The 17,153-nt window shown below is 42.7% G+C and overlaps 1 protein-coding gene across 1 annotated transcript in view; it reads left to right on the top strand.

The window, feature by feature from the left end:
- Positions 1–17,153, top strand: part of LOC148910334 (uncharacterized) — a 32,707-nt gene that overhangs the window by 7,193 nt on the left and 8,361 nt on the right. Inside the window, exon 3 of the mRNA XM_089031715.1 lies at positions 14,266–14,405. Coding sequence (XP_088887841.1) covers positions 14,271–14,405 — 135 coding nt within the window. The 5' untranslated portion in view covers positions 14,266–14,270. The remainder of the gene's footprint in view (positions 1–14,265; positions 14,406–17,153) is intronic.

Below are 17,153 nucleotides of genomic sequence, written 5' to 3' on the forward strand. Positions count from 1 at the left end.
TTAATTAGATCCAACTCTTGCAGGGCGAGGTTAAGAGCCCTTTGAGTTTGATTTCTTTCGCGACGAATTTTGGTTCTTTGGTCTACCAACTCCCTTATTTCTTGATCTTTGAATTCGACCTCCCTTTTGTGTGCGTCGGCAAGCCGCTGGTTTTGCTTCATGTATTCCTCCTCCCTTTCTTCCAACGTTTCCCGCAGTGCTTCCACTGAGGCGCCAGAGCCTTTAGCCTCCTCTAAGTCCCTTTGTGCTTTATCCCTTTCGCGCAGGGTTTTATCCAACTGGTTTCTCATTTCTACCATTCTTTCGTTGCCGAACTTCTTTTCAGCATCGACAATTAGCTGAGTTTGCTTTGCGTATTCTACCTCCCTTTCTTTTAACGTTTTTTGTAGTTCCTCGACGCGTTTTTCTAGCGCAACCTTTTCATTCAGGGTTTGCAACCTTTCTAACATGCTCCTAGTAGCCTGCTGAAAGCCTTTTAATCTTGAGACGTCGCCCCTAACGTCACCATTCTCATCAAAGAGGGGTTGTGGTTTCGTCCAGCGGTCTTTGTCGGGAAATCTTAAGTCTTGGACGCTTATGAGGACTTTGTTTCCCTTTTCCGTAAGCTTTACGTCGTCAGCATCAAAGTTGTCGTAGCGCTGCGTTAGCTCTTGCATTGCCCACTCTACGGTTTCCCGCGCGGCTGCTTCGTCTGTGTTTTGAAGTTCCAAGTACTCGGGGACGGGGCTGCCGCGGTTCCTTGATTGCCACATGCGATTCAAGGCTGCCTTGAAGCTTTTCCACCTATTGCCATACTTGCTTATCAAGGCCATGTCGTAAAGCAAAGGCTTTGCCCCCGCGTTTTTAGTCCATTCATCAAATTCTTCATCGTTAATATCGACTTGGCCTTCTTCGGTAAGGGGGTCAAAATCCGTTCCTTCTACTTCCATTATATATGATAAGCTCAAAGTTAAATCCCAACGTATTACCTAAGCAGGTTGGCGGACTAAAAGCAGAACGCACCTTTCATCGGGTCACATTCACGCCATCCAGCGCAAAGCCTGGAGAAACGCTGTATGTGGGCGTTCCCCGCCTAACGGATAACCTAGTATTGGTTCCTGGCACCCTGGCGTTAAGGTTTGACCTAGCAATACAACCAAGCACCAAGGACAAGCGCTATACCGTCAATAACGTGGGTAGGAACCTCGTCTCTAAGATGAGAATCAAGTTCGCCGGGGAATCCCTCTTAGACTTAAATAGGTACGACCTGTACACCACGTATAAGGATCTGTGGCTAACAGCCTTTGACCGTGCACAAAAGATAGAGCAGGGAATCGGAAGCGTTATTCTTCGTAAGCTTCGCAGCGATACTAACCCCGCGCCTACGGACTCCAGTGGAGCAACCGCAGTAGCAGACGCAACAAGGGTAAAGACCGCTTATGGTAGCAAGTACGTCATACCTTTGGACTTTGAAGTAATTACGAACCATGGCGTGTATTACCCCAGACAGTTATCCGAGTTACAGTTTGAAGTAACCTTGGCAGACACTACGAACGTCATAGGAGGCATGGACAGCGCAATTAGCGGGGCTGTTGATCCTTATTCTATCACCAACTTAGAACTGCAGTACGAGACCGTGTACAGCGAAGAGCTGGCCCGTAGCGCTGGCATGGAATACAGCTCCGGGAAGGCATTCCTTTACGACCACGTAGTGATGTATAAGACGTTCAGCTTCCTGGATAAGACGGATGAGGTTATCAACCAAAGCATTAACCTCCCGCGAAGAAGTCTCACGGGGTTAATGCTGGTGTTTGCCAAACCCTACGAAGCCGGTAAGCGCGACTCCGAGGCCTTTCACAACCCCAACATTACTAACGTGGGGGTCAACATAAACGGCGTTCCAAACAAGGTCTACTCCCAGGGGATAAAGCCCGCAGACATGTACAGAGAGGCCATGCGCAAGTTTGGCGACCAAATTAGCCCCGAGGAATTCTTTAAGGATAAGTATGCGCTGTGGATTGACATGCGCACCATTAACGACGAAGACCTACATGGTCAAGGCCTCCGTCTAGTAAATACGCAGGATGGCATAACATTGGAAATCAAACGCACCAAGAATGCCTCCGCGGGCGACGGTGATAAAATAAACTGCTACGTCTTCGTCGTGTCTGACGCGCAACTGAGCATAGAAATGAATCAGCTAAAGAGCGTTGCCTATTGATAAAAATATCCCTTACGTATAATATGCTTCGCGTATTTGAAAACAACGACACCAAACTGCAATGCATAGTGCAAGGCGACAAACTGTACTTCAAAGCAAAGGAGGTGGCTTTGGCGTTGGGCTATGAGCGCCCTAGAAATGCAATTAGAGCACACGTATCTGAGAAATACCAGAAAAAATGGGTTGATCTACAAGGGGCTGCGAATCACCGCTCCTTTACTACGCAACCAAATGCCGTGTTTATATCCGAACCTGGTTTGTACGAACTGATATTTAGCTCCAAACTACCCAAAGCCGTGGAGTTTCGCGATTGGGTCTTCGAAGAAGTCCTACCCGCGCTAAGGAAAACGGGTAAATATGCAATAGAAAGGCGCTTCGACGGTCCAAACAAGTTAGTATTCAAGATCGAAAATGAAGCCGACCTACACGCGAAGGTAGTCGACTACATACGTAGGTTTTACCCCGATTTCATCATAGCGCCGGGTCTTGGCGAGCTTCAAGATTCAGACAGCAAGCCAATAACCTGCTGGCGAAAAGGCTACCAAGCCGGTCAACCCGACCTTTTGATCCTAAATGCGCATAAGAAATACCGCGGGTTGTGTATTGAGTTGAAAACCCCAAAAGGAAACGGCGTCTTATCCGCGAAGCAATCTAAGAAAATCTCACAGCTTGACGTAAATGGTTACCTAACGATGGTTAGCAACGATTACGACATTATCTGCCGTGCCCTGACGGATTACGCGGATGGCATTCGTATTCCCTGTAAGGGCTGTGTAAAGCGGTTTAAGTCCTACGCCACTTTGAAAACGCACCTAAAGATATTCCATAGGTATAATGAAGCTCAGCTTGACTCACTGGCGTGATCTTGTCCACGGTAAAGCATACGAAATAAAAAATTACGTCGTCTTCGAAGACATCGACCGTTTACGGTTAGTCCTCAAAGACTTAGAAGGCAAGGAATATTCCCTTTGGGCGCCGGATTGCGTGCGGTACGTAATTCAGGGCGAGGAATTCACCCACTTACGCAGCTATGGTAAGGTAAATGGCCGATGGAAGTTTGACATTGAAAGAACAGTCACTCCATCTCCTCTTTGTAGTTAAGCGCGTCTGCTAAAGTCCGCTGCGCTTTAGGATCCGCGGAGCACCAATGCCCCACAAAGGATCCTTCGGAGAATACCCTGTCGCAATGAAGGCAGGTGTATTTTTTACGCGGCGGCTTACGAGGGGTAATGCAGTCGGCAGGTAGTTCGCAAGTAATACAGTCCATATATTGAAAGGGTAATTAGAATGCCTCCCAGAAAGGCAGCTGCGTAGGCTAGCATATACCTTTAAAAGGGGTCCTTATTTTTATTTATTATTATTCATTATCCTTAATAATAATGAATAAAAATAAGGATGGGATTTGAGACTCTTTGCGCAAACCCTACCTTACTATTAAAGGCCCCAAGAAATGCTATTTCAAAAGTGTCTCAGAATGTTAACAATAAGGTTAAATCTTTGTTAAGTATGTGTGGAAACTATTTCAAAGAGTGTCTCAGAATGTTAACAATAAGGTTAAATCTTTGTTAAGACACCCCGGAAACTATTTCAAAGAGTGTCTCAGAATGTTGACGTTTAGGTTAAATCTTTGTTAAGACAGTTGAAGATATGTTCCTCTTCTCTAACACAACCACAACGATCGCACTCCTGCCTCCAATACTCCCTTTTAGTCCACGGAACGCCTTCGGCGCGTTCAAAAGAGGGGAAAGTACGGACTATCTTCTTATGGTAATCTATGCGATTCCTTAAGTAATCCTCTTTATGCGGGCAGCGACACATCAAATCCGCACATTGGTAGCAATCCACGCCTTCCAAGTCGTAAGCGCGGGAGAGAAACCTATAATCATGCGTTCTCCGGTGCGTCTGTAAACGTTGACGACTACTAAGTATCTTATTATAGAAACTACACTGTCTGGTTCGATTACAGACGCCCCTTTTCAGATGCTGCTGCATTTCGAAGGGGTTGTGGAATTCCTTATTACAGTCCTTACAAAGCCCACAAATGCGTTTATCCTGATGTTGTTGCATCTTTTGAACGGTGCTGAATTCCTTACCGCAATCCTTACAAGCGCGGCTAAGGGGTTTCTTTGTACAAACGCCGCGACGAACGTGGTATTGAAGTCTTTGTTTGGTGCTGAACACCTTCTTACACAACAAGCAGTCCATATATACTTAACAATATCTTAGCCTCCATTTAACATCCTTAACAAAGATTTAACCTAAACGTCAACATTCTGAGACACTCTTTGAAATAGTTTCCACGCATACTTAACAAAGATTTAACCTTATTGTCAACATTCTGAGGCATTTTTTGGAATAGCTTATGGGCGACTTAACAAAGATTTAACCTTATTGTAAACATTCTAAGACACTTTTTAAATAGTTTCCAGGCATCCTTAACAAAGATTTAACCTTATTGTCAACATTCTAAGACACTTTTTAAATAGCATATACTTAACAAAGATTTAACCTAAACGTCGACATTCTACAGGGGATATCGCATAAAGTCCTTAACGCTTTCTTTTGCCCACGTTGCCATAGTTATCAGCGCACCAAACCTCTCCGCGCGCTTCAGACCGCACATTTCATCATACAATTCCTGCACGCGCTCCCGCAGCCGATCGATTTCCTCCCTTTGCATTTCTATGGTGTCTCTTTTATCTTTTGCGTCGCCGGCAATCCTTCTTACTGCGTCCACTGGGTCCATCGTATATATAATGGATCCGAACCATATTCCCTGCAATGCTCTGATAGTAGGACCCACCGGCTGCGGAAAGACCCAGTTCGTCGTGGAGCAGCTATTAGGACCCTTTAGATACCGCTTCGACTATATCGTGCTATTATGCCCCACCTACGTGAATAACCGCACCTGGACGGGCATAGGAGTGAAAGATGACGACTTCTTCGTAGATATCTTAGACCCTAACGAGTTATCCGGCCATCTTAAGTTTTGGCACAAACAATTCCCCAAGAATACGCAAACCCTCCTTATACTGGATGACATTGCCTGTGGGGACGACGTAAAAAGACGCACTTCCGAGCTCGTTAAACTCGCCTTCAGCGGTAGACACGACAATATCAGCGTTTGGTTGCTCTCGCAGCAGCTTACCAGCGTCTCTAAGCCCTTCAGGGAAAACATAGGTTCACTTGTCGTATTTTATACTCCGAGCAAGTCTGACCTGGAAACCATCTTAAGCGACTACGGCGGTGAGATATCCAAGGAACAGTTACACGAATACATGCGGCACCTAAAAACGCACCAACATTCCAAGATGATCTTCTCTTTGAGGTTTCCGTATTCCATTAACATATATGGACATTGAGCAGCTCTTAGATGAAGTCCCCACACAGTTAGACGAAAGTAACCTCAAGGAACAACTTAACATCCTCGTGTCTTCTGGGAAGTGTAAAGAAATGATAGGCAAGGAACTTACCCATGAACAGGTTAATAAGTTGTCGGAAGAGGAGGTTAAGAAGTTCCATAAGAGGTACGAGGCTGCCCTTGCAAGTAAGACCACGGACGCCGTAGCAGACTCCGCTATCCGACTTGCGACTAAATTGCTTGGACTTGCACTGCCTATAGACGACGTGGAGCAACTACAGAAGGACATAAGAGATGACTATGTCATATCCCAAGAACTTAAGATAACCTGCGGGTGGTTGTCTTTGAAGTGCGGTAAGTTAATGGCAGTCGCCTCTGCGGCACTTCACGTAGCTCAGCATGTCGACTTGAAGGAGGTACTAGGTTCCTTTGGAACATCTTGGAAGGACTTCAAGAAGGACAGAGAAGTCGAAAAGGTCTTCCAGGCAGCACTTGCTGAGGTACCTGATCAAGTCGCCTCAAGTACTTAGTCAAGTCGTTGTCAAGTCATTGCCAAGTCATTGTCAAGTCGTCATCAAGTTACTTGTCAAGTCCTTCAAGTCCCTTAATATAAGATGAGTGGCACCGAAGAACAACCACCCGTAGAAGATACCAAGATTACCAAGGCTAAATCTCCGGGCAGAGTCGCTGCCGGAAAGAAGCTCGCGGAGATGAATAGGAAGAACAAAGCCAAAAAAGAAGAAAAGGTGGAGGAAAAAGAAGAGGAATCCTTTATTAATCCGGGATACGTCATTGGCGCGTTAGGAGTCGCTATAGCAGCAGGCAGCCTTTACTTACAATGGCGGGCAGCAAAGCCAAAAGTAGAACCACCAACATATCACGCACCTGTGCACGCACCTGTGGAGGTTAGAAAAAATAAGATCCCTGAAATGGAGTAGATTTATCACCCGCGGCGACCTAGATTTTCCTTCTCGCTTTGTAATATAATGTCGACCGCGTTATTGAAAACTGTTGAAGAGGCAGCTATTATTACTTCCATTGTTGCGGGTATTGGTTGGGTAGGTAAGAAAGTGCTCAAAGAAGACTTTACTGAAGACCCAAGCAAGAGCTTCGCTAATTTTGCTAAGATGACCGCTGCCGTAGGCGGGGCTATCATGGTAAAGGATTACCTACGGAAAGAAAAGTACCTGCCTAACATATAAATGGCTAGCGTAGTCGTAGGCGGAGTTATTGCAGCTTTAGCATTCACTGGAGCTAATTATGGTGGTCAGTATTTGGATAGATTAGTCAGAGGCGACAAAAGCGGAGATTTAGCCGCCGAAAGGAAGAGGCATGATTTAGCGCTGGAGAAATATCAGCGGGACGTGGCAGCTTGGAATGAAAAAAGACAAGCTTACAGGGATTGGTTGGATAAGAACTACCAAGACAAGATGCAGGCGGATAAGAACTTTGAAAACACAGACTACGCCTTTAAACTTTATGCGCAAGCACACCCCGCGGCATTGACGGGGTTAAGAAAGCCCCAGTTCAAGAATTACTACCAGCCTTCTAAGAAACAAAAAGATAGTGAGTTGGTATTCGTGGGAGTTGCAGGGCTGGCGGGAGGCGTAGCTTTGGCGTATTTAGTCTAAGTCAGCAAGCGTAGCTTACTTCTAGAAGGAAACTGTGTTTCCTGAAATATATGATCGTCTTTTTGGAAAGCGACAAGAATGACTTTACCACTTATCTGAATCCCCCCATCAAAGCCCATAAGGTTAGGCTCATAAGTTGCTCTTTGTACAATTCTTGGTATAACCTGATTAGGGGCATAGTCACTGAGCATACAGGAGGATCTAACTATCAAGCCGTATTGCTGCCCGATGGACATTACACACCAATCACACTGGCCAAGGAATTAGCAAAACACGGTTATACTCTCACCACAGGATTGCCGCACGAAATGACCCTCAAACATAATATGTCAAATTATTCAATGACTTTTGGAAAGTCTGACCCATTGGGATCTTTATTATGTGCTTCAGGCAAGACGATTACCAACACAGCCATACCTGTGAAATGGAAAGTCGCATCCTCTTACGAAGTCTATTGCGATTTAGTCCATAGTTACAACAATGGAGAAAAGTCTTCTCTTATGTCCAAATTCCTACCTAAGGGTAATCCATTTGACCTGGTAGAATACACTCCCATTTCTTTAAGCTATGATTTGTCTAATTTGGTAGAAAGCATAAACATCACCATTAAAGTGGACGGAGAGACGGTGGATTTCAATGGACGTCAAATCAATCTCGTCCTGGAATTCATATAATGGGCCGCGTAGAGGATAAACTCAAAAGGATTTACTATGGACCTGAAGGCTATTGGAGAGGAGCATCAGCTATCAAGAAACTCGCGACCGCGGCCAGGGTATCAGAAGAAACGGCTAAGAACTGGCTAAGAAAACAAACCCTCTGGCAGGTTTATCTTCCCGTGCCTAAGTACATTCCCAGGCCCAGCTTCACCGTAAATACCCCCAATGAAGTTCATCAGGCGGATTTGCTTTTCTTACCGCACGACAAGGTGAGAAAAAAGACCTATAGGTACGCTTTGACCGTAGTTGATGTCGCAAGCAGATATAAGGACGCCGAACCCATAACCAGCAAGGATTCTGGGGAAGTCGCAGAAGCCCTAGGTAGGATTTATAAGCGCGTCTTGAAATGGCCTAAGCTGCTGCAAGTGGATGCGGGGACAGAGTTCATGGGCGTGGTTACTAAGACCCTGAAAGACCACGACACTAAGATTAGAAGAGCCGAAGCAGAGTACCACAGGGGTCAGAGCATCGTCGAAAGATTCAATAAGACCCTGGCCGAGCGTCTCTTTGGGTACCAGTATTGGAAAGAGCTGGAAGATCCCTTCAAACGCAACAGGGAATGGACTCAGAGGCTCCCCCAGGTCGTCGCGGCTTTGAACAACGAGGCGGCCAGGGCTACGGGAATAAAACCCAAGGATGCCATAAAAAAGAAACACGTGGAACACAAGTCCTACGTCAGAAGTTCGAGGGCGGTCTTCCCCCATGAAAAAAAATTAGGTAATGTCACAGTCCGATATCTCTACGGACCGGGTGAATTAGAAGGAGGATCCAAAAGAGCTACGGATCCTAATTGGTCTTTGGAAACTTACCAGATCCGAAGCGTAATAGCTAAGAAGGGTCAGCCCATCTTGTATTATCTTCACGATGGCCCCACACGTGGGTTCGTCATGGAAGAACTGCTTATCGTGTGATGTCCGAATGCTATCGTATGCACTCCGTCATCACACATCCATCGCTTACCGTCAAATGCAGACAGTGACACCTTCTCCTGCGTGACGTTATGTATCTGATGACCATAGCTGCGCAGGCTGTTCATCTTATGCCGCTGTTCCTTGCGTGTTCGTAATACGTTGAGGTAGGACTCGTGCGTAATGTCCTTCTTAACCACGTACTTTTTTACGCCTTTAGCTTTCTTTTCTACGCCGTCTAACTTTAGCACGCTGTACATCTTTGGTTTCAGACCCACGTACTCTACTATGGGTTTTCCTAACATTTCGTCTTTCATCTTCCCAATTACCTTCTTATTCTTCGCAGAGTAAAGGAAGTGCTCCTTCGGGTAACCGCTGGTGTCGTACTCGTCTATGTCGGGGAGGCAGTCTTTGTAAACGTCTTCCGTTTGCACTTCTAGAATTAGGGAGTCGGTGTCTGTGTATAGGAGGCGACAGCGGTCTCCGTACTTTGGCTTAAGCTTATCGTAGTAGAACTCGTACATAAGCAGCTTCGATAGATCCAGCACCGTAAAGCCTGTGTAAACGGGCTTGTTTAGTAAGAGGTTTGCCCTTTTCATGTGAATCACGTAGAAGTTCAGCATTTCTACGTATCTAACGAAGCCTGGCTGTGACACGTATGCTTCTGCTTCCTCTTTGGTGCTGACTATTTTTACGCTTACGCGCTTGCGGATGTTCTCCATTGTCTTTCCGAACACGCTGTTGTTCATCAGTTTGAAGAGGTTTTTCTCGAAGTCATTTTTCGCTGCGGTACGCTTTTGCGTGTTAAAGTCAATGTAGGGGCGCATCCAGGGTTCCTGTGTGAATTTTAGGACTCTGTGGATCTTCTCTACGCGCATTCCGTGTCGCACGTAGAACTGCAGGTTGCGGTAATGTACCACATACTTCTTCTTATCCATCAGGTTCATAGTTAGTTTCCTGTACGGTTTGTAACCAGGGCACATTTGCTTTTGCAGCGGACTTAGCTGCTTAAATGGTATCTCTATCGCTTCTGGTGCTAAGGGGAACTCATTGTGTTCGTCGTGCAGGCGCTCTGGGTACTCCAGATCCACTTCTAAAACGTAACCCTTGTCTTCCTCCTTTCCTACCTGCATGTAGAAGTCTATCGGCTTCACTGGATCCCATTCGAAGTCTCTCACAGGTAGGTACTGTGACATTGCCCAACCATAAAGGTTATTCGCATCCAGGTAGTAAATGTATGTGGTTGGTTTCTCTGGGTCGTGCTCTACTAAGGGGTTGTTTGCGCGGGCGTAACGTCGGCTGGGTCCGCATACGCCGCCACGAATACCGTCTTCCATAAAGCGGTACATGTCGTACTCCGTTAGGAGATCCAACTGCGCATTTGTCTTCTTTAACAAAGCACTCCAGCTGAGCCCAGGAGCCGTGTAGAAATTAGCGGGATCCAATCCGTAATATTCTATAGCCATCTTTCTGAAGCTTTGGAAAACGTCTGCAAGCAGCACTACGTCAGACCTTAGGTAGATGTCGTGGTAGTCCCCCATGTTCTCACAGGAGTACTTTTCCCACACGTCTAACGCATGCTGGTACTCCTCATCCTTTATACCGGACTCGTTTAGGGTGCTGTAGAAGCGATCTTTGGGTGGTAGGGACTCTTTGAATCGATCCCAGGAATCCATGTATTCATATGGGTAGACTCCTTTCCTTTCCGCGCCATATTGACTGGAAATGGGAAAGTTGGTGTTATACTTTACGAGGTTTGCTAAGGAGTCCGCCATAAACTGCTGCGAATCTAAGAACTTTAGCTTACCCACAGTTACGGACATGTAGCGCTCTTTGTTGTTGGGTATGCATTTGACGTCGGAGCCGTCTGTTCCTTGTAGTAGCAAATGGGAGTCGTAACCGCGGAGGTTGTGAAAGAACACCGGAATCTCCATGTCTGGATTTACTTTGAAGTTTATATTGCATTTCCAATGAGCCGCTCCTCTGTATTTACCAGTGATGTGGCAGTGATCCCTAACCTTATCCACATAGAAATCCTCAACAAATGCTTTGTGGCAGTGAATGCAGTGCGTGGAGGGCTTTCCCGGCTTCTCCCCCTTCTTAGCATACTTCCCGCATTTAAAATGAGCTTCTCCTAGATACTTTCCATCTTCATCCCACGCTTTCTTGGCTCGTCTTCCAAACTGAAGAAGCGTATGTTGGCAAATGTGGCATTTTTTTGCCTTGTTAAAAGCCTCCTGGTTCTCTTTGGTAAATTCCATCTTCTTTGGACGTCTTAATTGTTCTCTAATCTCCCCCTCCTCTTCTCGCAATGCTTCTAGAAACTCATTAGCTGCGTTCTTACCTCGGTAAATCACAGGAGGGTTTGCTTTACCGTCTGATCTGACTACTATGTAACCAAAGGAGCAGATCTCGTGTAATCCTACCTTATTCGTGGCACCACGTTTCTGCTCTTCCTTAGTTATCAACGCTTCGAAGTCTGCATATATCACGTAAGGCACTTGCATCTGCTTTTGATGGTCTGCGTATGAAAGCTCTTTGTTGGTGGGTATCTGGATCCGTTGCGCCACTTCTTCGACTCCGCGGCAGATCTCATCGTGTTTCGTTAGGGCATTTAAGGATGTAAATGACAGCAAGCAGCAGTCACAGAAGTACTTTTTACCTTTGTGCTTAGTATGTCTGTAGAATAGTCTGCTAATGTGTTTAACCCATGAGTAGTGTCCGCCGTGGTAGAATAAATGTACGCGCTCTCCTTTACTTTTTGACAGAACTAACGGTACTATCGTCTGCTCTCTGACTCCGTAAACGTTAATTGCTAGATCGTTTATTTCCTCAAATATGGGGATGTCTATCAACTGCATGGGAAATTCCACACCATCCCACTCTAAATCATCTGTGGGATACTTACTTGTCCTACAGGGATCCTTCTCTGCTGGATACAGTGCAGACCTGATTGCCCACATAAAGCATCGATTGTCTTCATTCTTCACGTTTACAATAGCCTTCTTCCTTTCTACCCACGTTGGTAGCGGTACGTAACTCCCCCCTCGTATGGGTACGTACCTGGCCATACTTATCTCTATTCCTTCAACCTCCTCTACTGTCCAACCCGATCCTTCTTTCGTGTAGTTAGACAGCGACTCCATTATTGCTTCTAAGGCTTCACTGAGTGACCTATCCAGATTCGTGGATTCTAATATCACTAACGACTTTGATCGCAACATTGCTGTCGTCATTACCTCATCTTTTGACAAACTTACTTCTACCATTATGCTCGCTTTCAGGGCTCCTAATTCTTCTATACCTTTTCGGAGAGTCCTTTTAATCTTCCTTTCTGACTGACGCCAAAACTGTCTAACGTCAATCTCACCGTTACCGGGTATTGACACCGTGCTGAAGTTGCTTTGGGATTCCATCTATATAATAGGAAATATTTTATACCTAATACCAAGCACTTTTTAGGTCGTCGTAGTCGTACTCACAGTCCTGACAATGCCAAAACAATTTAACCTTAGTCTCAAACTTCTTACCACATCCACAATCATAACTGCTCATACACTTCGTCTTCATTTTCAAATGCTTTTTCAAATCCGCTTCTTTCTTAAAAGTTCTCTTACATTCTTCGCACTCCATATATAGACTAACATATTTAAGTGCGCTGTTGCCCTCAACCACACTTGGAGTGGGGGTCGTCCGTAGGTGGATTTTTGACGCGGGTCTTACCCCGTGTTGAGATTGCGCTGGAACCCCCATTCCCTATACTACTATCATCCAACATGGTGGTCATGTCTTTTGTTATATCATCCAACATGGTGGCCATGTCTTTTGTTATATCATCCAACATGGTGACCATGTCTTTTGTTATATCATCCAACATGGTGGTCATGTCTTTTGTTATATCATCCAACATGGTGACCATGTCTTTTGTTATATTATCCAACATGGTGGTCATGTCTTTTGTTATATCATCCAACATGGTGGTCATGTCTTTTGTTATATCATCCAACATGGTGGTCATGTCTTTTGTTATATCATCCAACATGGTGGTCATGTCTTTTGTTATATCATCCAACATGGTGGTCATGTCTTTTGTTATATCATCCAACATGGTGGTCATGTCTTTTGTTATATCATCCAACATGGTGATGTCTTTTGTTATATCATCCAACATGGTGGTCATGTCTTTTGTTATATCATCCAACATGGTGGTCATGTCTTTTGTTATATCATCCAACATGGTGGTCATGTCTTTTGTTATATCATCCAACATGGTGGTCATGTCTTTTGTTATATCATCCAACATGGTGACCATGTCTTTTGTTATATCATCCAACATGGTGATGTCTTTTGTTATATAATCCAACATGGTGGTCATGTCTTTTGTTATATCATCCAACATGGTGGTCATGTCTTTGTTATATCATCCAACATAGTGGTCATGTCTTTTGTTATATCATCCAACATGGTGGTCATGTCTTTTGTTATATCATCCAACATGGTGGTCATGTCTTTTGTTATATCATCCAACATGGTGGTCATGTCTTTTGTTATATCATCCAACATGGTGGTCATGTCTTTTGTTATATCATCCAACATGGTGGTCATGTCTTTTGTTATATCATCCAACATGGTGGTCATGTCTTTTGTTATATCATCCAACATGGTGGTCATGTCTTTTGTTATATCATCCAACATGGTGGTCATGTCTTTTGTTATATTATCCAACATGGTGGTCATGTCTTTTGTTATATCATCCAACATGGTGGTCATGTCTTTTGTTATATCATCCAACATGGTGGTCATGTCTTTTGTTATATCATCCAACATGGTGGTCATGTCTTTTGTTATATCATCCAACATGGTTGTCATGTCTTTTGTTATATCATCCAACATGGTGGCCATGTCTTTTGTTATATCATCCAACATGGTGGTCATGTCTTTTGTTATATCATCCAACATGGTGACCATGTCTTTTGTTATATCATCCAACATGGTGGTCATGTCTTTTGTTATATCATCCAACATGGTGACCATGTCTTTTGTTATATCATCCAACATGGTGGCCATGTCTTTTGTTATATCATCCAACATGGTGGTCATGTCTTTTGTTATATCATCCAACATGGTGGTCATGTCTTTTGTTATATCATCCAACATAGTGGTCATGTCTTTTGTTATATCATCCAACATGGTGGTCATGTCTTTTGTTATATCATCCAACATGGTGGTCATGTCTTTTGTTATATCATCCAACATGGTGGTCATGTCTTTTGTTATATCATCCAACATGGTGATGTCTTTTGTTATATCATCCAACATGGTGGTCATGTCTTTTGTTATATCATCCAACATGGTGGTCATGTCTTTTGTTATATCATCCAACATGGTGGTCATGTTTTTTGTTATATCATCTATGTTACATCATATTTTATATTTAAATTCCTTTCAGCAAATATGAAGGAACAGAATACCAACCCTCAGACAGTTCCATATGGATTTGGTTGCACATGTGGTTCTGAAAAAGTCATATTTTGTTATAACAAGAGAACTGGACAGAAAACATGGAGCTGTTCTGGGAAATGCTTTGAGGTATGTATGTAAATATATTGACTTGTAAATCAAGAAATTCATAATAACACTGCCTAATAAATGAAAATGTAACAGCTATATATAAGGCTGACTGCCACCAGTACACTACAGTTGGTTTTGTTATAACTAATTTGGACAGTCAATAGTGAATAAAGGCCCTGTTACTTGTTGAAATTTTTAGCTGAAACTTGTGTGCAACAGCATTGTGAGACAAGTTTCACAGGGGTGTTACACTGCGCAATTTCGTCCTGAAACTTGTTCAAGACACAAGTTTCAGTTGCAGAAGTAGAAAGTAGTTCTACTTTTCTTGAAACTTTTTCGTAACGAAAGTTTCACAAAGCCTAAATTGCACTATGTAACGCTCCCGTGAAACTTATCTCACAACACCATTGCACACAAGTTTCAGCTAAAAATTTCAACATGTAACAGGGCCTTAAAAAGTTAGACCACTTTTGGCCAGACCATATTGTCCAAATCATAACCTTGGCCATGAAGCCATGAAGTATAAAGACTATGCAAGATTTGTCAGAATATCTTCTACAAAGCATTGCAAAGTAAAAATAAAAAGTTAAAAATCAAAAATGAAATGGAATTAAATCACATGATTTCAACAAATAATTTCAACCAACTACTGAATATATACATGACTTGAAGTTGTGAACTCTTCTTCAGTCATTTCATATAAGGCTCGTAATTTACCTATTACGCTAACCCATGTTCTCATTTGATATCCAAGCCCATCCCACACGGCTTATCGCCTCATCTATCATGTACTGAATATATAGGTGATATAGGACTAAATTTGTCCAATTAGGAGAGCACTGGATGACAAATGTCTGAGCAAAGACATGTTTTTAGACATGACTGTTTGAGAATTTTTTGAATTCCTTTTATTATTTCCAAATTGAACAGGCATGTAGTCCTAATACAGATTAATCATTCTTTATCATGCCAAACTTACAATAATAATAGAAATATGACATACATAGTACTTACTATTTATTTTTAAGTACTGTTTAATAAACAAGCAGGAGTGCTTTATCAGGTAAAAAACAGGAGGCATAGCCGAGTGTTTTTAGACCCGATAAAACACGATCTGTGAGTTTTTTAAATGGTTTAACAAACTCATGATGTATGTTCTCATATTGTACCGAATTCTTTACGAAATGAACCAAGTTTGATAGAGAAAATCCAAGTTAAAGTTTATGCAAATGAAGACGAATCTATATCAGATATAAAACCTCCTTCACGGCCATGATTTCTATTGTGTTTCCTTCATGAATTATTAATGCGTTTTTTTAACTTAACTTATAGAAATCAGTCCTAATATAACTAGACCCTCGTAGAGGGTTGACTCGTGCCCAAAGCGAAATTGTACAGGGTTTCCTATGAATGTCTATTTGTTGGTTGGGATCAAGTTGGTGTGACTACTTTGGGTAACAGAAATCTCTGTTGGCCTTTGGTATGAAGTCCTTATCCTGTGGATAAAGTTGTTACAAATAATGTAACTGGATTATCTGGGGTCTGTTTATGGATTGGTACCAACGTGATGAGAATTGTGGTTCTGGTAATAGCACTAAATTGGACCTTGTACCATTTTATCTGGTATATGTAATTGGTGTTGCTTGACCAGGGATTACGGGGAAATGCAAATGAAAGAAAAATGAACTAACATATACCAGTATTCAAGAGAAGGAAAACCAATCAACATAAACACAAACACAAGTTTATTCATAATGCAAGTCCTGTAACAAGTTAACATCAGGTTATAAACTGTTTGAAAACTGGAAAAAGGGAATGTGAATGTGAGGTTGCTGGTCAAATAATATTTCATACAATTCAGAAAGAAATCTTAACATGTGGATTATGTCTTTAGAAGGAAAATTGCACGAGCCTTCTGAGACGTAAGCAATTTAAAGGGGCACTTGGATGAAAATGCCCCAATTTTTGAATGTCCAAAAAATTGTGATTATTAAAACCAGATTAGTGACGATTTTAGCCTGGCAGCCATTTGCTGTTGAGATATTTTGGGTTAAAATACAGATTTTATGCATAGTATTTTAGTGTACCTACATGTAATGTGTAGTTGATCATATTAACATGTTAACTTGTGCAATACAAATAATAAACTATTATTATTATTATTTTAATAATATGGTCATCAAAAAAATTCTTATTAAAAATTTTCTGGTTTTTTTTTTGTTTTGTTTTTTTGCACAGTGGTTTCGCTTTATGCACAGTGATTTAAAAACATTCAACTACTAGCAGACCAATAACAATCGAGAATTTTTGATGGTCATATCATATAATGGGGTTCTTCTATAGCACTTTCCACATTGTCTCAATGCGCTTTACATACGAGCAGTGGAGGACTTTACGGGTTGCATATTAACTGAGGCACTGTTAGCCGCCGTGCAGCCTACAATCATGAGTGATTTATTAGTACATTAGTGTTATGCCTCCAAATTATTATGTGATAGGCTGTTGAACCAGGAGACAATCCCCTACTCTTACACGAATAATTCAACAGATTCTTTCATGTCCCCCATTTACTGTAGGTTAGGAAGGGTAACAAAATTTTAATAGAAACATTTGATCTTGAAAGTTCATAATGTTCAGAAGTTCTTTAAACTTCAAAGTTTTACAAAAAAAAATTCTTTCAAACTATGGCAATTATTGTTTTGTCCTGTGAGTTCTAAGTTAATCAATAATGGTAATTGAACTGAGTGGAGTGCAGTTTGGTCCGAA

This window comes from Actinia tenebrosa, unplaced genomic scaffold (assembly GCF_029948245.1).
Source record: "Actinia tenebrosa isolate PJP-AT-01 unplaced genomic scaffold, QUT_ActTen_1.0 PGA_scaffold17__23_contigs__length_9995812, whole genome shotgun sequence".
Taxonomy (NCBI): domain Eukaryota; kingdom Metazoa; phylum Cnidaria; class Anthozoa; order Actiniaria; family Actiniidae; genus Actinia; species Actinia tenebrosa.